We start from the raw sequence: 22,184 nt of genomic DNA, 5'->3' as shown, positions 1-22,184 counted from the left end.
CGCGCGACAGTGCACGCGCTGGATGCCATGCTGGTTAATATTTCCATGTGAAAGTTAAAAAATCTTTCTGTCTAACATCTTTCTGTATAAATATCTCAGGTTACAACGTGGAGACCTGCAGCTTACAACCCCTGGCAAAAATTATGGAATCACCGGCCTCGGAAGATGTTCATTCAGTTGTTTAATTTTGTAGAAAAAAAGCAGATCACAGACATGACACAAAACTAAAGTCATTTCAAATGGCAACTTTCTGGCTTTAAGAAACACTATAAGAAATCAAGAAAAAAAGATTGTGGCAGTCAGTAACGGTTACTTTTTTAGACCAAGCAGAGGAAAAAAATATGGAATCATTCAATTCTGAGGAAAAAATTATGGAGTCACCCTGTAAATTTTCATCCCCAAAACTAACACCTGCATCAAATCAGATCTGCTCGTTGACATTGACCCTGTGCCATGACATTGACCCTATGTGTCTTTTTGCAAGGAATGTTTTCGCAGTTTTTGCTCTATGGCAACATGCATTATCATCTTAAAAAATGATTTCATCATCCCCAAACATCCTTTCAATTGTCCAAAATATCAATGTAAACTTGTGCATTTATTGATGATGTAATGACAGCCATCTCCCCAGTGCCTTTACCTGACATGCAGCCCCATATCATTAATGACTGTGGAAATTTACATGTTCTCTTCAGGCAGTCATCTTTATAAATCTCATTGGAACGGCACCAAATAAAAGTTCCAGCATCATCACCTTGCCCAATGCAGATTCGAGATTCATCACTGAATATGACTTTCATCCAGTCATCCACAGTCCACGATTGCTTTTCCTTAGCCCATTGTAACCTTGTTTTTTTCTGTTTAGGTGTTAATGATGGCTTTCGTTTAGCTTTTCTGTATGTAAATCCCATTTCCTTTAGGCGGTTTCTTACAGTTCGGTCACAGACGTTGACTCCAGTTTCCTCCCATTCGTTCCTCATTTGTTTTGTTGTGCATTTTTTGATTTTTTGAGACATATTTAAGTTTTCTGTCTTGACGTTTTGATGTCTTCCTTGGTCTACCAGTATGTTTGCCTTTAACAACCTTCTCATGTTGTTTGTATTTGGTCCAGAGTTTAGACACAGCTGACTGTGAACAACCAACATCTTTTGCAACATTGCGTGATGATTTACTCTCTTTTAAGAGTTTGATAATCCTCTCCTTTGTTTCAATTGACATCTCTCGTGTTGGAGCCATGATTCATGTCAGTCCACTTGGTGCAACAGCTCTCCAAGGTGTGATCACTCCTTTTTAGATGCAGACTAACGAGCAGATTTGATTTGATGCAGGTGTTAGTTTTGGGGATGAAAATTTACAGGGTGATTCCATAATTTTTTCCTCAGAATTGAGTGATTCCATATTTTTTTCCTCTGCTTGGTCTAAAAAAGTAACTGTTACTGACTGCCACAATCTTTTTTTCTTGATTTCTTATAGTGTTTCTTAAAGCCAGAAAGTTGCCATTTGAAATGACTTTAGTTTTGTGTCATGTCTGTGATCTGCTTTTTTTCTACAAAATTAAACAACTGAATGAACATCCTCCGAGGCCGGTGATTCCATAATTATTGCCAGGGGTTGTATAGTCAACTGCGGCCTATTGTACTTTTTTTTTTTACTTTTTGAAATTGGTGGGTGTGGCTTATATTCAGGTCCGCTCGATAGTCTGGAAATTACGGTACACATTTCTTTTGCATGTGTTTTAAGTTCACTGCTTCAAACTACACAATTTGGAGAGTAATGAAAACCCACCTTGTGTAGCAGCTGAAATAGAAACACTGTCCATCATAATTGCATATTTAATTATAGTTTTGACTAAAGTGTAATTTTCATAATTAAGTCATCTGAACTGTTTTAGTTTTAGTCAACTAAACGTCCTGGGACTTACCTCTTCTGTTGATATTTATTCTGAATCGCAAATGCAGTTGCGCTCATCTGTCTGATGTTGCAAGACAAAATAATGTGATTTCGTTACAGACCACCAGAAAGGGAACAAATTGTTTTGGGAGCCACTATATCTGAGTTATACTAGTAAGTCCCTTTGGCTTCTCACTTGATACACTGGGGGTCGCCACCTCAGATCCAAGGTGGGTCTGTTTGTTGATTTTGCACAGGTTTTACACCGGATGCTCTTCCCGATGCAGCTCCACATTAGATAGAGAAGGGGCAATGGTGGCCTTGAACTGGGAACCTTCTACACTCAAAACTAGCAAACATAACTGCTTGGCCTGAGCTGTGCTGAAAGGTGAAACGACGTACAGTGCACCCGGAAAGTATTCACAGCGCTTCACTCTTTCCACATTTTGTTATTTTACAGCATTATTCTAAAATGGAGTAAATTTATTTTTTCCCTTAAAATTCTATTCACAGCACCCCATAATGACAACATGACAAAAGTTTTTTTTTTGCAAATTTATAAAAAAAAAAAAAAAAGCAAAAGCTTCACACCCTTAGTTCAATACTTTGCTGTTGCACCTTTTTCAGCAATTACAGCCTCAAGTCTTCTTGAATATGATGCCACAAGCTTGGTGCACCTATCTTTGGGCAGTTTTGCCCATTCCTTTTTGCAGCACCTCTCCAGCTCCAACTGGTCGGATGTGGAGCGTCGGTTCACAGACATTTTCAGATCTCTCCAGAGATGTTCAATTGGATTCAGGTCTAAACTGTGGCTGGGCCACTCAAGGACATTCACAGAGTTGTCCTGAAACCACTCCTTTGATATCTTGGCTGTGTGCTTAGGGTCATTGTCTTGCTGAAAGGTGAAAACTGTCACCCCAATCTGAGGTCAAGAGCATCCTGGATTCATCTTTCCCTCAACCCTGACTAATCTCCCAGTAGCTCCTTCAAAGCAGCAGAAATGTTTCTCTTACCTCCCCCATATTTGTGCCTCAAGACAATTCTGTCTCAGAGGTCTACAGACAATTCCTTTGACTTCATGCTTGGTTTGTGCTGTCTCTGACATGCACTGTCAATTGTGGGACCTTATATGTCAGGGGTGGCCAAGTTCGGTCCTCGAGAGCCACATTCCTGACACTCTTAGTTGTCTCCCTGCTCCAACACACCTGAATCCAATGAAAGACTTGTTAGCAGACTTTTAATGAGCCTTTCATTGGATTCAGGTGTGTTGGAGCAGGGAGACAACTAAGAGTGTCAGGAATGTGGCTCTCGAGGACCAAACTTCGCCACCCCGTTATATGTAGACAGGTGTGTGTTTTTCCAAATCAGGTCCAATCAACTGAATTTACCCCGGGTGGACTCCAATTAAGCTGTAGGAACATCTCAAGGATGATCAGTGAAAACAAGATGCACCTGAGCTCAATTTTTAGCTTCATTGCAAAGACTGTGAATACTTATGTACATGTGATTTATTATTATTTTTATATATATATATATATATATATATATATATATATATATATATATATATATATCACAAATCTCACAAATACTTTCCGGATGTAACGTACTTCACTGGTACCTCATGTGAAGTTGATGATGCCGTAATACCGTGGCATAACCTATTTTATCTGTCAAACATAATTTCAATGCGCGTCTGTGCAAAGACATGGGCATGAGAAGGATAATGGTTTTGTTTCTTTTGTTTAAAGGTTGTTTTATTGCATTTGACAGTGACCACAGCATATGTTTTTAAGGCATTCTTGCTTCTCTGTTCCTCTCTCCTACAGTAAAACAAACAGAGCCGACTACGATAGCTGCACCGATGACTCGGGCTGTGTATGAACCTGACAGTGTTACACACAGTGTCCGTATGTCACCAGCGGGTACTGCGGACACAGCTACCTTTGCAGCCACTGAGAGGCACCGTGCAGAAGCAGCTACACCGCAGATGGACAGACTACTGATCTCAACTAAAAGTCCAACTCAGAAACTACCCACAGCCACACACAGGTCTGGTGACACAACCTCTACAGACCAACACAGACCTCCCCACACAGTGAGAGACCATTTCCACCATCATGGTGACACCTTTGAGACCTCTACTCCGCCAGGTGACTATGATGCGCCAGATTATGAAAATCAAGCCATAGTTGAGGCAGCACCAATTGGAAGAGACACTGTGATCCCCATACAGATTCCTCCATTACCTACCTTCCCAGGCAGAGAGGAGGAAGAGGCAACTAGAACTGAAGATGTATCTAGAATGTCGGAGGTGGAAGCAGAGAGCACCTCAACACAGGTGTGGGTCAGGGGTTTCACCACAGTGGCTGAGGGAATGATGAAAACCACACCAACACCAGGGCATCAGCCTGGCCAGGTCACCCCAGAGGATGCCAAACGGCTCACCCCAGATCAAGTCACCACAGAACTCCTCACTCCAGATCAAGTTACCACAGAACCGTTTTCTACAAACCAGGTTCCCACAGATCTGCTCACCTTAGATCAGGTCACCACAGAACTCCTCACTCCAGATCAGGTCACCACAGAACTCCTCACTCCAGATCAGGTCACCACAGAACTCCTCACTCCAGATCAGGTCACCACAGAACTGCTCAAGCCATATCAGGTTATTCCAGAATTGTTCATCTCAGGAAAAGTTCCTCCAGGACTACTCATCCCGGACCAAGTTACCCCAGATCTGCTCATCCCAGACTCAGTTATCATGGACAGGGTTGAAGACGTTGAACACATACCTGATGGGCTTGCTGGAGGTACACTCATGTTTAACTTGGACCAATCACTGGCCATTCCTGTTGTCAAGGACTCTTCAGTCAAGCCACCTTTCCATGTCATCATTGTCAACGTGCATGGGCAAAATCAGTCTCAGTCAGGTATTACAATTACATTTTATTGTATGGTTTGTCATTGTCCAGATAAATGGCTAGACAGATACTTTATTCATCCCAAAGGAGACTTCAGGCATAGTATCTTCTCAATTCCCAAACACACATATACTTGAACAAACAGGTGGCAGAGTGAGGCAGACTCATGCTGAAAACACCATTTTACTCCTCTCCTTCTATTAACAGTGGAGAATGGTAGCGGAGGAGGTTTAGACCTCATGAAATTCACCACCAGCTCCTTGGTGTTAGTGGTGTTCAGCTTCATATGGTTTTGTGTACACCGCTGCACAAAATTGTCCACTAGACTCCTCCTCCTGCCCACCCCTGATACACCCCACAAGAGGTCTATTGTTTTTTGAAGAAAGATTTGTTTCAGTATTTGTTGTTACTTTACTGAGCTTGTGGCTGACAAAACTAAATTACAGTAGGAATAGAAGTAATCCTGAAGAAAGAGTATGTTAACAGTTTGTTGGAGGTGAATCCAATGTCTGGCAGAGTGATGCATGTGAAGCCAGAAATAGAAGGGGTGATGCTCAATGTCATCAGTACATATGCCCCGCAAATGAGCTGTGAGATGCAGGTGAAAGTAGATTTCTGGAGTCAGTTAGATGAGATGAGAGAGAGTGTACCCAAGGATGAACGAGTGGTGAATGGAGTAGATTTCAGTGGGCATGATTATGAAGGAACATGAAATAAGGAGGTGATGGACAAATGTGGTGTCAGTGAGAGGACAGTAGAAGGACAGATGGTGATGGATTTTACAAAATAAAAAAGAAGATGGAAATGACTGAGGGGAATACATGCTTTATGATGAAGAAGCAGCACAAAGTGACATATGAGAGTGAAAGAAGGTGCACACAGGTGGACTATGCTCTATTATATGTAAAAGATGCAACCTGAAAGAAATTGGATACAAAGTAAGGTGGTGGCAGGGAGCGCGTAGGTAGATGACATCAGATCATAGTTTGTCGGGTGACTTTGGAGGTGAAGAACAGACTGAGAGCTGAACCAAGGATCAGATGGTGGAAGCAGAATGTCGTATAACATTCAAGAAGGATGTGAGACAGGCACTGAATGAAGGTGGAGATGTTGGATGACTGGGCAACTACTGCAGAAGTGGTGAGGAAGACAGCCAGGAAGGTATTGGGTGGACAGATTATAGAGGATGAGAAATATTGTTGGTGGAATGAATAGTTGCCAGAAAATTTAAGGAGGACGAGCTTGATGAAAAAGTGGGGATATTCAGGGTGATGAAGACGGCACCCTCAACTTCTGCACAACCACTTTCAATTGCATCATGATTGCAGAGGTCCCTACACTGATGCTGGTTGATAAAGTATCACGAATGCGGACAATAAAAGTGTTCTATTTATTTCTTCAACAACAGTGAGCTGATTTACAGTAAATGTGCACTAATACTCAGGTTCCCCTACACCACTGGCAAACTTTAGTGTTTTTAGACCTACCGTAGAAGTCTTTCAACACAAACGTATAGCTTGGAGATTGATGTCATGTTTGTTATGTTGTACTGTCAAGACATTTACAGTAGTCCGCTCTGCTTCATTTATCGTTGTTGCTCTGAGTGGACCCGGCCCACGCTTTGCTACCTTCATATTTGTTTACACGCTGACAGATTGTCATACATTAGAGCCAAACAAAATAAATTCTGTCGTCACTGCTCAAACAGTTTTGGAGCTACACATATTGAAAAAGCATCACTGTCTCCCCACTGGGACAGCATGCACACATTTGTAAAAGCACTTCCCTTAAAGCTGTAGTCCTTTCTTAGTTTTTGTTGCAGTCCCACCACTACAGTTTTGTTTTTTAGTATTCAAATAATGTCACTGATTGGATTGGATGATATCTGCATCTTTGGACAAATGGTGATGTCTGCAGTAAAGCATCACAAGTAAAGATGAATTGTATGTACATTTATTCTGCGCTCTTTAAAATGTATATAATAATTTAAATAATAATATATTTTATTTTTTTACTATAATTTACAAATTTACTACAACCGGCCTCATAACAGTAGATGTCAACTCATTTTCCTAAGAAACATCACCATTGGCAAATGTTATTTCTGAGTCTGAGCCTCGGGCGACTCTCCAGGCAGAGGAACTCTTCTTGATATCTCAGTCAAGGTTTCTGTGCACATGCTTAACCTCCTAAACCCTAGAGCCCCCAATTTTGGGGACTTGCCCTGTTTTGGAACATTTGAACACTCATAACTAACCAATGCTTGCATCAACATACACTTATACATCAAAATGTCAAGCGACGTCTCCTCTACAAAAGTATTCAACTAACCACAGCTGAAACGCCAAGCAAATAAAGACATAAATCGGAATTTAACCTCATTTACTCCTACCAAGTATTATTTACTTTCAATTTTTTGCATCCACAACATCCCCATAGGACCTGTCTTTTAGCTGATCCAAACTTTTGCATTTTTGACCTTGTACAAGCTGAGAAATAAATCATAATGTATGTGTATGTGATTTTGGTGAAATAGGCTCTAGGGGTTAAGGGGTTAAAACTGGACTCTGTGTTGCATGCCACAGTAGCCATCCAAATGGTCTTAGTTGACCTGTAGGACACACTCCTCTGGCACGATCATGTCCTGGCCTTGTTTTAGCCCGCACACAGTGCATCTCAGCTTTTTCACATATGCATAAAGACTCACTGCCCTCCTTCATTTATGCACTCTGGCAGACGTGCCATGAAGTATATATTCGTCAGTGCTCAGTTTGATAAGTGTAGGAATCACTTGCATGAAGAAAAAAAATTTAAATAATAGTAGGAGAAATGGAATCGATATGCATGTGGCAGGACAGGGGTGTGGCATCATGGTGGCGCCACATTGTAATGTCGTTCAGCCATCGGCGATGGGCAATGGAATCAACTGCCCAACTTGATCACCAATATCGTTAAAAGTAACCTTTTCTGGAAGCGATACAGAATTTTAACCCATGTGGGTTAAAATACAATGACTCCCGGTCATTGCACATCGTTAATAATGTGAGCATATCTTCCCACCCTCAAATGTCATGCTGGGAAACTTGGTGAGCATCACCATCATGGAGTTGAAGAAACCTCTTCAACTGCAAGTGAACATGCTGAAAAATGATATGAAGTTGAAGCAGAAAGAAAGTGACAGAGACAGCTAATAAACACTGTGGTCATCCAACCGCTGCTTTTTTATGCGGATCTCCTCCTGCAGTTGTGGAATGGGTGCTGGAGGTGGCCAAAGTGAGTATGTACCGATGTAGTCCATGAGCCAGTCATCAATTTTGACCTAATCTGTACCACTGAAGGTGACTAAACGACACTTAGAATCCAGCTTCAGTATATCATGGCCTACACAAAAATGTATGATAGCCATCCCAGGGTGGTAACTGTAGCCAGCTAGGGGCCAATGAAGAATTACACAGAGGTCAAACTTTAAAAATGCTCCAATCACGTTGAAAACTATATCATATTATTTGTCTGACCATAGCAATTCCAAAAAAGTATAGTTTGGACTATCTATGATTGAATGTTCTGGAGTTATGAGGTAAAAAACAGCAAACATGGTGACAAAGGTCACTTTCTGTTTGTACAGGGGTCAAAAGTTAAAGTTGCTCAAATTTCAGTACAAAATGATGCAAATTATTGGTTGAAATAAAAGGATTAATAAATGGAATAGTATTGACTGTGTTGAATGTTTGATCTCCAAAGTAAAGGTCAAACAAGGTCGACCTCCATTGGAATCTATGACAGGTGACATATGTTACCCTGTAACATGATAACTAAGCATGACAGATGGTGCAAACTATTCCTTATTAACCCAAACAATAATTTGCATCATTTTGTACTGATACTGGAGCAACTTTAACTTTTGACCCCTGTACAAACTGAAATTGACCTTTGTCACTATTTCTGTCACCAAACTGTTTTTACCCCATAACTCCAGAACATTCCATCATAGACAGTCCAAACTATACTTTTTTAGAATTGTTATGATCAGACAAATAATGTGATATAGTTTTCAATGTGATTGGAGCATTTTTTAAATTTTGACCTTTGTGTAATTCTTCATTGACCCCTAGCTGGCTGCATCTACCACTCTGGGATGGCTGTACTACATTTTTGTGTAGGCCATGGTACACTGAGGCTGGATTCTAAGTGTCGTTTAGTCACCTTAATTGGCACCGAAAACCTGCATGGACTAATGAAACAAACTCGCTACCTTTGCCGCAGAGTCTACCTCAAAAAAATAAATAACTTATTCCGGCAGAAATATAAATAGCTGAAATTTTGCAAAGCATTATAGTGGCAAAGATACATTATAAGAGCTTAAGATGAAGTAAATTTCATTCTTTGTGGAAAATCAACAAGGAGTACACACACACACACACACACACACACACCAGTTGTCTGATGGAGTGATTAGTCCGTTTTCTTTTGCAACCAAGTCTCCAGAGGGTGTGTGTCTCTGTGTACAATCCTGTTAACGACCAAAATGTTTTGCTCATTATCGTAAATGTATTTTACATGCGTGTTTACCTGTAATTGATGGCACAGTGAGGGGAGACAGGAAATAAGGAGATGGAGGGGGAGACGCAAGCAACACAGGTGTCCTGGCTCAGGACTCGAGTACGTTACAGTATGGTAGATTGTTTGTGTTTTAACCCCTCGGCCACCGGTGCACCCTTAAACGTTTCACGTGTTAAAGCTACAGTGAGCAGGATTTAGTGCCATCTAGTGGTGATGTTGTAGATTGCATCATGCCATCAACATTCGTGACTTTGGCGTGTTTTGGCTTCTTTATAGGTGTGAGCTCTTGCTTTCTTGCCTTCTCTCCTGATATTTGGATGATTCTCCTTTTCACAAAAATCAGGGTTCTCAGACTTGTTAGCCTGCACTAGCAACCGGTAGTGCAGTGCGGTAGTTCACCTAACTTGCGTGTCTTTGGAAGTAGGAGGAAACTGGAGTACCCCGAAGGAACCCACACAAACGTGAAGAATGCGCAAACTCCACACAGAAAGCCCACCGGTCAGAAACAAACCAGGGACCTTCTCTCTGTGAGGCAGTAGTTCTAACCACTAATCCACCATGCCACCCAACTATAATTTATGAAACATTTAATTGGGCAGTCTCGTTTGTGGGCAGGTGCTAAAGGGATAAAATATGACGCATATGATGCAATTTCTCTACTTCCGGGTACAGAAACATTGCATTTTCTCTGAGATTTTGGGCAAATTACAGGCAAACAAAGTGAAAATGCAAAGACAAAGTGACAATATGGTGGGAAAGTGGACACGTGTTGCGGTTTGTTTATGACCCGGAGCTCAAACGTGTCAAGGCGGTTGTGCAGGCGAGAGAACAGCGCTACTCTGGTTAGCTGTGTAGGCTACACTTACTGACGTGACCTCTCACATTTGCCTCATCTTCCCTTCACTGCGAACCGGAAAATACTGCACTTTTCGCTACTGCTTCGGTGACCATTTTCCCGTGTGAAGTTATGCTGTTGTGACCGGATGACTTATTTTTGTGGCAGGGATGGCAGTGGGAATCGAACACCGGATTGTTCGCACTCGAGACCAAAACTCTACCAGGCCAGCTAAAGTGGAATTCCCCGCTAGCCAAGCTAGCCAGAACATCTTTTCAATCCGGTGTCGCAGACCGAACGTTCCCCCTAAAAAACGGTCCCCCCTGATGACACGGTTCACGGATTAACACCTCGTTTCTGCTTCAAACTGCACACCAGTCATAATCTATCTCAGCGACAGATATCTGAAGCTTTTATACAACAATCATTTCCACATAAATTTACCATTATTTCATCATAAAAGCAGCAGAAGCGATCAGAGCAGCAGAAGCTATCAGGCTAAACGAGCTGCTAGCTGATGCGTTCACTGTGCGTCAGACATTTCAAAGTGTCACGGAATTTCGCTTTGTTTCTGCTTAAAACACCCTCATTTCTGCTTAAACCTGACTTTAGAATGATTTAAGAGGTTTTACCTTTATCATGTGATGGTTAATAATCCCATTAATCCATTTGATTGCTTTGGGTGAAGAGACTCCGTCTCAGACGTGCTGCTGTGATCCGAAATGATGCATGCGCAGATGTAAAAGGCGGACTGATTTTTAGGGGCGGACCGTTCAGTCTGCTACACTGGACTTCACCTTGTTACATATTTCCCCACCATTTTTGACTTTGTCCCAAAGTCACAGATGCATTTAAGTATGTTCTGCGACTACGCAGTCAACTGCCACATCCTGCTGACAATGCCAGTTTGTGACCGGATGACTTATTTTTGTGACAGGGATGGCGTTGAGATTTGAACCTGGATTGCTCGTACTCCAGACCAAGACTACCAGGCCAGCCAAAGGGGAATTCCCCGCTAGCCAAGCTAGCAGGAACATCTTTTCAATCCGGACTTCACATTGCTACACTGTGTATATATTGCGCAACGGCAGCAGAGGTCCCCATAAGTGGTCGAATCCGTTGATATGCAGGGTTCAAGACTATTGAACCCTGCATATCATATCATATATTAGTTTTGAAACAGATGAGGATCCAGGGTGATTTATATTGAACAACTATATATCTTAATATTTGTTGTTGATTTTTGAGTTATATGTACTTTGTTGAAACGGCACCCCCAAATGCACTTTGACTTAAGGACAAATGAACAGTGGGCTTTTGGGTTTATGCATCAGCTCTCCAAGTACCCTCTAGTTACAATGACAAAATATCCTCAGTATCGACTGTACAGAGCGGATTTATTTATGTTATAACTTTTTGTTTTGTTGTCGTTTTGTCATACGAACACAGCTTTATCCGTCTTTCGGACCCCTGTTGACCTACTGTATGTTGCCTTGTTGAAGAGGCATATAACACGGTCCATTGTAATACAAACGACAACTTATACAAGTTAATTACCTAGTGGTTGCGGTCACACACACTCGTCCAACTCTCCTTCCCTCCCACATTTATTCACTCAAATTACACCATGTGTGCGTTTGTTACCCCTAGCTAAGTCGTGCCATTTTCCAGGGGTTGTTTATTGTAGAAGTGATGACGGTGTATTCGGTTGCAAACGTAATACATCATCACGTTAAAGCAGAATTTGCTTTATGAGGCCCCGCTGACTCACTGTTTCCATGTTTTCAGGAATTCAAGTGGCGTAACATATTCACACTAACACAGAAGTTGTTGTTTCTGTCTTTGGGCGACGTGTACCTGCTAACGCAGGTTAACTAGCTGCTGTTGTCCGTTTTAGAGAGCTGCTGCCAATCTGCTCACAGCTTGCGTCTTTGTTCGCTTGCACACTGATAACTCGGGGCTGCTGTTTGTGTCACGCTTTGCACATTTAGCCCGCTTCCCTTGGCATGGCTTCCATGTGTACTACAAAGTCCTAATGAAGAGACACAAGCGTGCATTGTGCGCCTGCAGCCGCTGGCACTCTCACTCACCCTAATCATAACAAACACAGTCTGCACATTGTTTTAGATATTCGCATGGATTCCTTTTAATCAACATCAACAAACAGAGCTTTGCCTCCTGCAGTGCAATAAACTGGTTTTTATGTATCATAAGAATCAGTTGTTTAAAATTATGGAGACAAATCTATGATTTTTGGCACGCCACAATGCTTTATGTTCTTATTTTAACCCGTGACACTGCTTTGAACTCACTTTTTGTATCTAGTTGACAAAATCGTGGAGATCTTGAACCAGCCTGTCAGCGGTGTTGATGGTTCCCAGCAACAGTTTCCCCAGATTACCCACCTATCAGGGGGAGCCAGTGAATTTGTCCCTGACATGTGGGACAGCAACGCTCTCGAGCCTTCACCCATCATGACGTCACCAACCATCAGCTTTGTCAATGGAAAACATGAGGTACTGCTTGTTGACTGGAAGTTTTAAGCATGTGTTTTGCTTGAAGCAGCGAGTACACGGCAAATCAAACTAAAGCTCAAATGAAACAATGGGCCTCATGCAAGAACATTTTAGTGAACACTTAAATTTCTCGTAACGTTTTTAGGATGATGGGCTTGTATGAGCATGCCATGCAGGGTTTAGGAAATGCTTGTAAATCCAGAAAATTGCATAAATTATGTGTATAAACACGATTATTGTGTAAAACGGTGTGTGTTCATGAGGCATGAATTAGCATAAATAATGCCCCAAAAGTAGCCTGTAAGGTGACATGCAGTGCTGACATACGTCAGAGGTGTCCAGTCAGAATACTGGGATCTGCAGCAACACAAAGGAAACATAGTCAGAGAATGACATTCTGTTAGAGAAACACAACATAAATTCTGTAGTTGGTAACAGCATAAAAATAAATTAAGGTACCTGCTCAAGTCAGCAACTGGGGAAAAAAATAATGAGTGTTCTTACTGTTGTATCATCCAAGTTACAGACTTTGCTGCTGGCATAAGGAAGTAATATGATTGGAAATATTTCCACTGCATCTGTAAAGTGTTCACAGCGCTTCACGTTTTCCACTTCTGTTACAGCTTTATTCCAAAATGGATGAAAGTCATTTTCCCGTCAACATTCTACACACAATACCCCATAATGACAATGTAAAAAAAGTTTTTTTTTTGTTTTTTTTTTTGCAATTTTTGCAAATTAATTAAAAAAAAATTAGAAGTCACATGTACATAAGTATTCAGCCTTTGCCATGAAGCTCAAAATTGAGCTCAGGTGAATCCTGCTGCCACTGATCATCCTTGAGATGTTTCTACAGCTTAATTGGAGTCCACCTGGGGTAAATTCAGTTGATTGGACCTGATTTGGAAAGACACACACCTATCTGCATAAAAGGTCCCACAGTTGACAGTGCATGTCAGAACACAAAGCAAGCATGAAGTCAAAGGAATTGTCTGTAGACCTCTGAGACAGGATTGTCTCAAGACACAAATCTGGGAAGGGGCACAGAAACATTTCTGCTGCTTTGATGGTCCCAGTGAGCACAGTGGCCTCTATCATCTGTAAATGGAAGAAGTTCAGATCCACTAGGACTCTTCCTAGAGCTGGTCGCCCGTCTAAACTGTGCGATCGGGTGAGAAGGGCCTTAGTCAGGGAGGTGACCAAGAACCCGACCGGCACTCTGTCAGAGCTCCAGCATTCCTCTGTGAAGAGAGGAAAACCTTCCAGAATGACAACCATCTCTGCATCAATCCACCAATCAGGCCTGTATGGTAGAGTGGCCAGACAGAAGCCACTCCTTAGTAAAAGGAACATGGTAGCTTGCCTAGACTTTGCCAGAAGGCACCTGAAGGACTCTCAGACCATGACAAACAAAATACTTTGGTCTGATGAGACAAAGATTGAACTCTTTGGCGTGAATGCCAGGTATGATGTTTGGAGGAAATCAGGCACCGTCCTTGCTTGGTGCCTGGTGGTGGCAGCATCAACGCTGTGAGGATGTTTTTCAGTGGCAGGAACTGGGAGACTAGACTAGACAGAGACATCCTGGATGAAAACCTGCTCCAGAGCGCTCTTGACCTCAGACTGCGGTGATGCTTCATCTTTCAGCAAGATAATGACCCTAAGCACACAGCCAAGATACCGAAGGAGTGGCTTCAGGACAACTCTGTGAATGTCCTTGAGTGGCCCAGTCAGAGCCCAGACCTGAATCCGATTGAACATCTCTGGAGAGATCTGAAAATGGCTGTGCACCGACGCTTCCCATCCAGTCTGATGGAGCTTGATGGTGCTGCAAAGAGGAATGAGAAAAACTACCCAAAGATAGGTGCACCAAGCTTGTAGCATCATATTCAAGAAGACTTGGCCAAAGGTGCATCAACAACGTATTGAGCAAAGGGTGCAAATATCTATGTACCTGTGATTTCTTAGGGTCCCTTCACACATCGTGTGAAGTTTGGTCGAAGTGCGCATGAAGCAGGAATCGTGTGCAAAACATGTAAAATTGTCCCTGCCTCGAATGCCTCATACACCTACAACTATACTATCTCGCGGAAGGTGTCGGCCAAATTCCAGCTGACATGCATGAACATGTAACATCGCTCATTTGGCACTTAGAAAATGTGTGGCCATTCGCACTCTTGGCACAACACCAGTCTGCAGACAGTCACTGTCATGCTGGCAGTGAAATTTGTCCAAGTTCCCCACGAGTGTGGCTTTGGTGTGTGCGCTGAAATGACAGGAGGTGTGTCCGCCTACTGAAGCGGCTATGGCGAGCTGTCATTCTGGACAGTCCAACAGGACAACACGTAATGTGTTTGGACGGACATGGACTAACAACTGCCCACTGTGATGTGTGTGTGTCTGTTTGCTGTCATCACGTGGACATAAATAAAAACATATATCGCTCTGGTGATATATGCTGTGGGCTGCAGCGTGCACACGCTCCTTCCCTGCAGCCCATTGACAGGCTGCCCCCAGGCTGAAACGGACCATCAGATTAGAACACGCAGCAAGTGATCTGACTGTCTAATCACCCATGTGAGTGCTGTTCCACATGACACGGTGTCAGTTCTGGCATGTGGGCCGGCTGGACACACACCAGCAGAAGCGGACATGAGATGAGTGAACTGCTACTCATTCATGTCATTTCATGACTGTATGTCTGTGACCATGGGTCATCTACAGAGGAACAGACAGATCATATTTGTATTGCCCACTTTATAAGAGGGATTCAGTATAAAAAGCTGTGTTTTTTATGGTTTTTATGATACGTCCATCTCTGTGTTGATTTCAGGCATTTTCCCCACACCATTTACAGGCCAGTGACGGTAGCTCAGTGGTAAAGTTTCGGGCTGGAAATCAGTAAAGTGTCGGTATGAATCCCATGGGTGGTGTTTTTTTTTTGTTGTTGTTTTTATTCCACATCAGTGGCGCGATGTGGTTCAACAGGTACCAGCTGGTTTTTATGTTTTATTTATTCCACATCAGCTGCGCGATCTGGTGCACCTTGCACTGTGTTCCTGCTTGAAAGATACCATCATGTGGATGAACCGTCGCACCGGGATCATGCATGCCTGCCCGTCAGGGCGATGTTTCGTGGTGCGCTAATTTGAACTGTTTTGCGCTGTTTCACTGTATTTTACCAAATTTCGCACTGTGTGTGAAGGGGCCTTTAGATTTTTATTTTTTTAATAAATTTGCAAAAAGTAAAAAAAACAAAAAAAAACAAACTTTTTTTCATGTTGTCATTATGGGGTAGAAGTTTGAAGGGGAAAAATGAATTTACTTAATTTTTGAATAAGGCTGTAACATAACAAAATGTGGAAAAAGTGAAGTGCTGTGCATACTTCCCAGATTAACATCTTGCCACATCTACATTGCCATGGGAGAATGTTGAGGGAGAATGTTTCCATCACCTAGACAGATGAGAATATACATGTCATAAGTAGTTTTGCAGTGTGAGATGTTTATATTAATTTTGGACTTGTGTCAGTGCACCTCCCACCCAGAGTGAGCTCTGTCAGCAGACCATTTGCACACTACTCCTGCTACAGGTCTCAATAATAGAATAAAAAAAAAAAGACAGCAGCAAACCTGATCATTGGCTGGGCCAGCTAATGACAAGTAGCTTAGACCCATTCAGTTAATACATTCAGTTTGTACTGTACCAAATAACAACAGACGTCATTCCAAGACACTTCACGGGAGTAGGGTCTAACCTTACAGAGCCCCTGAGCAAGCAAATAGGCAGTTGTGGTAAGAATAAACTCCCTTGAGTGTTTTTTTTTAATAGGAAGAAACCTCAAGCAGACCAAGTTCAGTGGGGTGACAGTCTGCTTTGGTTAAAGCCTACTACCAATAACAAATAACAAAGCACATTGAAGAATTGTCAAACATGCAAGGACTGAAATGTTGCAGCTAAGCATTCTAATACATATAGAGTCCAGTGGTTGCAACAACTTGATAGATCAAAAAACATTCAAGTGGCTTAGGGGCGCCAATAAACATATGGAGTACAAATGGTGTTCCATTCACTTTCACATTTACAGTCGTCTTGGGTGGACTTGATCCAGTAAATATCTCTCGGGGGCCTGAGGCCTCATCAGCACATTGAAGGACCTCATAGGACTTGGTTGATCAGCTGGGGAGGTGAAGGATCCACGAGGCCCATTAAGCCGTGCGCCCCCCTTCCATCTGATTCCTCGTCATCAGCTCAATTGTGGACAGTGACGAGCAGAACTCAATCATCCACCATCTTTTGTAAGGAATTGAAAAAAAGTAAACTGCTTACTGGTTACATCACAAAAGCAGCCGGTCCCTGTAAGTTTGAGACAATAAATACGAGGTCTATTAGAAAAGTATCCGACCTTATTATGTTTTTCAAAAACCATATGGATTTGAATCACATGTGATTGCGTCAGACAAGCTTGAACCCTCGTGCGCATGCGTGAGTTTTTCCACGTCTGTCGGTTGTGTCATTCGCCTGTGAGCAGGCTTTGAGTGAGGAGTGGTCCACCCCCTCGGCGGATTTTCATTGTCAGGAAATGGTGGAATGATTTGGGCTTTTTTTCCATCAGAATTTTTTCAGAAACTGTTAGAGACTGGCAGCTGGAAACCATTAGAAAAATTTATCTGGCTTTCGGTGAAAATGTTATGGGCTTGGTAGAGAAGGAGTGTTACTGTCGCTTTAAGGACGGCCCCCAGCAGCTGTGGGTCACGCCGCGCTCCGAAGCCGCCATCGACAGGCTGAACGACCATTTCATTTCTAAACGGATGGCTGTCTGGATCCGTGACCATCATGTGCCATTTCTCTGGTTATCACAAGAGCTGGACATCAACCATTTTCCGGCAGATTTCACTTTTAACAAGAGATTTTGTCATGGAAAGCCGAGCGGAGGCTTCGCGCGTCACGATGGATTCGTTACTGGAGCGAGACAAAACCACCTCCGTTTTGGTCTCACAGAACAGCTTTGAGATGGCATTCAGACAGCTGTCAGTGGTTTTTCCATCGAGTGATTATCTGAGAAATTGTGGATGTGCCTGGACATGCCAGAACATGTCCCGTGAGGCTTCATCACGGCGTTGCTTTGCGCCATGCGACACTGCCGCGACGCGCGGAATTCCTCCGCACGTCTGTCTCAATGTGCCGAAAAAGTGCTGATGTCCACGTCTTTTCACAATTCCTGTGCTAGTCAGGATAAAAACACAGCGTCCAGTTTGGAAATGAACGACATTCCACTGTTACAGGAGTTTTTGTCATGGAAAGAGGAGAGGAGGCATAGATAGCATAGAAATGAGCCTGAGGGCTGCTCTAGCATTTCATTTTATCTCTATAGTCTGGACCAGTCATGGGTTTGGGTAATGCATAAAAAACAAACAAACAAAGCAGAATGAAGGAAATACCCCAATCACCTGTACGAGCCATTTACAAATAGGTACAAATGGCTCTTCCAAGATGCCACTGCATGAAATGTTTCTCTCAGATGAAGTGGAGGGGGCAAAAAGCTGGCCTCTTACTGAGGTTTTTGGAGGCTGTTCGTCAACACAGTCCTCTGTCATTGGCCCTTTCAGCTCGTGCTTCCAATCACCTGGATATGTTTACTCAATGAATGTGCAAGCACTTTGAATTTCCGTGATGTATCCAGCTGAAGTTCATGTCCCAGCTCCTGGTTGCTGTATGTGACACATCTATCACACCCTATTTTAAGAGCCCACGCATTGGGAGCATAATGTTTTTTTTTATTTAATGCCGCGAGCACCGAACTGGGAAATGTCTTGGGCTAATATATTAGTGGTCAGAAAACATGGTCATCTGTGTTTTTCTGACCACTAAGAGCAGGTTAATAGGCTGCCAGACTTTTCATTATAACATGATGCACTGCTGGCATGCAGAGCTGCAGTTCTTCATATAATACATGGTCCTATTACAGAAAATGTGTTAATTCTAGCATTTAAAAGAAGAAGTAAGTCCTATGTGTGCCCTGATGCCCGTCGGTGTCGGTGCTTATCTACAACTCTCTCTGGGTGGGACGTCAGTCCAATGCAGGTTACTTCCCCAGCCAAAGCTGGAACCAATTTACAGCTGGGTAGACTTTAGACAGCATTTAGCTTGGATTGAACTTCTTCCCAGTGGTCTTGTTTTTTTGTTTTTATTTTCTTTGTTCTCTTGTAAATCACTGTTTTTTTTTTTTTAATTTCATTTTATTTTTAGATAGCAAAAACGTTTTGATGCATCCGTAGTACAGGATGTGCTGCATCCAGTTGTTCTGGCCATGATGCTAAACTGCATTAGTTTTTCTCTATTTTTTTCTACACTTGAGATTAACTGCTGCTGCTTTCCGTTGGAGGACAGCACTCGATAAAAATGGAATGGGGTAAATCCGTTTGGATAATCATCCCTGGAAAAGAAGAAACTGCTGGAGAGCACCAAGAGTTCTGTCTTTGAAGCATGGCAGACGGTGTGGTTCTGTAGTGTCGTCCTCTGAAAAGTGGCACCGAGTCGTCTCATGTGGATTTGCACCTGGAAATGACCACCTTCCTGTTGAGGAAGCTTGGACAATGTTGGTTTCTGGCTTCTGCATCCAGAGCAGCACTGAATGATGTTTTAGTTGTTAAAAATGCATGTATTATTATTATTGTTAGTAGTAGTAGTAGTAGTATTGTTGTATGTAAAAAAAAAAAAAGTCTTTAAAATGTCTTCAAAAGTGGACCTTTACCTTAACAAGGGGGTAAAGGGCCTTTTCAACTCACCTTTCTGGCTACGTTTCTGTGCAGTCACTATAAACAGGAGGAACAGATATGACAATGAGGAAAAGTAATTTATTTTTCGTAGAAATCTTTACCTGATTGGTCAGTGAGAAGGTCATATCACACTCACCATCCATCAGAAACAGAAATACATTTTTGAAGCTCTCACCGTGGCAGCACTAAACGCTTGGGTTTAATCTGGGTCAATTGATCCAATCACGATCGATCAAAAAAAAAGCTCTGATCAGGCTGATTCTGATCAGGTCCAATCAGATCGAGACATCCCTGCTTCCTACATCATGTCCCACTGTGACTCAGAAACTCTACTTTAAGACGTGTTCTGATGGACCTTCACTGACAGTGAAGTCTTTGCTTCACAATGTATTTATCAGCATTGGAGAATGCGACTGTGACAATACTGTTGGGTTTTCTAATCAAGCCACTTTTCTAATCCACCCAGGTGACGCTTCAAACTGAACTGCCAGAGGAAGCCAGAGGAGATCAGTTTGAGACGGCCACTCCAGTTCAACCAAAAGAAGAGGAGGAGGAGGAGGAGGAGGAGACTGTGGCTCCTTTTGACTATGCTGCAGTAGAAATCCACACAGAGGACACACCCACTCAGGAACCTGGTGTTATCATTACACAGCCAACAGACCCATCTGTAGCTACTCACTCAGAACAGTACACATCCTTAAATCCTGTCATGATTACAGGCATGAATATTGCCTTTGAGAGTCTTGGAACACAACAAGCAGAAGATCAGACGACGTTTATCACTGCCACACCCCTGGACACACCCCCTGGGTCATCTGCAGCTACTCTCACATCATCAGTGACAGCTGTGCCTGATGGATCCCAGCCTGCCGCTACCTATGAGGACATGGAAGGCTCAGCGAGCCGTACCACTGATAATGAGGCAGGCAGTGCACTGGAGGGCTCTGCAGAGGGCACTGTGCCGACCCTGGCTACAGGCAGCCAGTCAGGAGTGAGCACTGATGAGACCGAAATTGGGGGGGAGGAGCTTTCTACTTTTACGCCACTTGTCATAGAAGACGCACTGAAGTCAAATGTTACCCAGATCCAGTTAGAAGACTATGAGGGATCAGCATCGGGGGACTTTGAGGCGTCAGGTGAATATGAGGCGTCGGGTGAATATGAGGTGTCAGGTAAATATGAGGCGTCAGGGCAAGATATTTACCCAACAGAGACACACGAGGCAATCAGCCACACACCCCTGCCATCATCTTCCGTCCCTCACTCTCCTGTGGGTCTGAGTGTAACCGAATTGCCTGTAGTTCTATCAACTCTTGACTCAGTAACCGAAATCATCTTAGGCGCAGAACCCCCGACCAGACACGATGAAGTTATGACTGATGGCGTGGTTCAAAGCCATCCTGAAACAATCGCTGCACTTGAAGTTTTACAGACTGTGTCAGCTGTTACTGGCACAGGCCAAACCACACGCATCATGGACACCAAGCTCCAAACCTCACTGCCCAGCACGCAGGCACAGTCCATACAGGCTTCTCCTGCTGCCACTTACAAGAAGAAACACCCCCCTCTTACTACTGAACCAGAGCACAGAGCCCCCTTTATGACATCACAAGATCACACCACACGCCCCACTGAGGTCTCTAGAGGTGGAACTGAGCCAACCACCGTTAGCTCCATGCAGCCCATTTCCACTTCATCCTTCTATACCGCTGATCAGAGCACTCTCTCCATCCCTCAGCGGACTTTGACCCCTGACCTCACAGTCACTCCTGCACCAGAGGATGATTTCAAAGAGACCACGCCTCCTTTGGTGGAGTCACTCCCTCAATTCCTCAAAGAGACCATGGCTACCGACGGGCCTGAGACCGGCACAGGCTATTCTGTGGAAGCCAGGACCATGAACATCACAGGTACCCACCTGTTTGTTTGTTTGTTTGTTTTTTAGGAGTTATTCCCATGTTGATATGGGTCTTGTATCAAGACGTTTGCTGGAAAGCCGGTAAAACTTTTATTTAATATGCAAAATGTTGTGGAATGTGGAATAATACACGAGCTCCGTGATATGATACGTACTGCGATAAACCTGTCACGATTCAGTACAGATCACCAAACAGTCATATCACTGTTCACACTCATTATGTGGAAAGCAAACTGTGGTGAATGTTTACCTTTTAAAACATTATCCTGAAGTATAACATGTAATCCTTGATTGCATGCCTTATAAATCATTTATAATTCTTCTGCTAGAGGTCATTATTTCTTCCATGCTGTAGTTGACTTTTCATGGTATTACGATTCGTATTTCAAAAAATGCTACACGGTACGGTTATCACGATACGCAATGTATCATTCTGCTCCTAACACCACTCATTCAGGTGACTTAATCAGTTTGAAAAGGTGAGTTTGAAGACGAGTGATAAACATTTAAACTATTAAACAAAGCACCCAGCAGCTTTCAAAGAAACTCCTGGATAGCTGGAGCAGTGGTGTAACTACGACAGCATTTTAAGGCCCAGTCACACGGCACTTAACGAAGGGCAACAAAACCCAGACGAAACAAGAAATCTGGACATTCATTGGCATCGTTTAACCTTCGCGCAGCTTCGTTCCTGCAGCTGGCGCTTCGTCAGGATTTTGAAACTGTTGAAAAATTTGAATGAAGGGCAACGAAAACCTCAA

General features: G+C 43.0%; 1 protein-coding gene across 1 annotated transcript in view; it reads left to right on the top strand.

Moving 5' to 3' along the window:
• LOC117529117 (versican core protein-like) overlaps nucleotides 1–22,184 on the top strand; it is a 156,423-nt gene that overhangs the window by 46,356 nt on the left and 87,883 nt on the right. Inside the window, exons 7-9 of the mRNA XM_034191816.1 lie at nucleotides 3,720–4,823; nucleotides 12,535–12,725; nucleotides 19,972–21,415. Coding sequence (XP_034047707.1) covers nucleotides 3,720–4,823; nucleotides 12,535–12,725; nucleotides 19,972–21,415 — 2,739 coding nt within the window. The remainder of the gene's footprint in view (nucleotides 1–3,719; nucleotides 4,824–12,534; nucleotides 12,726–19,971; nucleotides 21,416–22,184) is intronic.

Source organism: Thalassophryne amazonica, chromosome 17 (assembly GCF_902500255.1).
Source record: "Thalassophryne amazonica chromosome 17, fThaAma1.1, whole genome shotgun sequence".
NCBI lineage: Eukaryota > Metazoa > Chordata > Actinopteri > Batrachoidiformes > Batrachoididae > Thalassophryne > Thalassophryne amazonica.
This window is presented reverse-complemented; position numbering and strand designations above follow the sequence as displayed.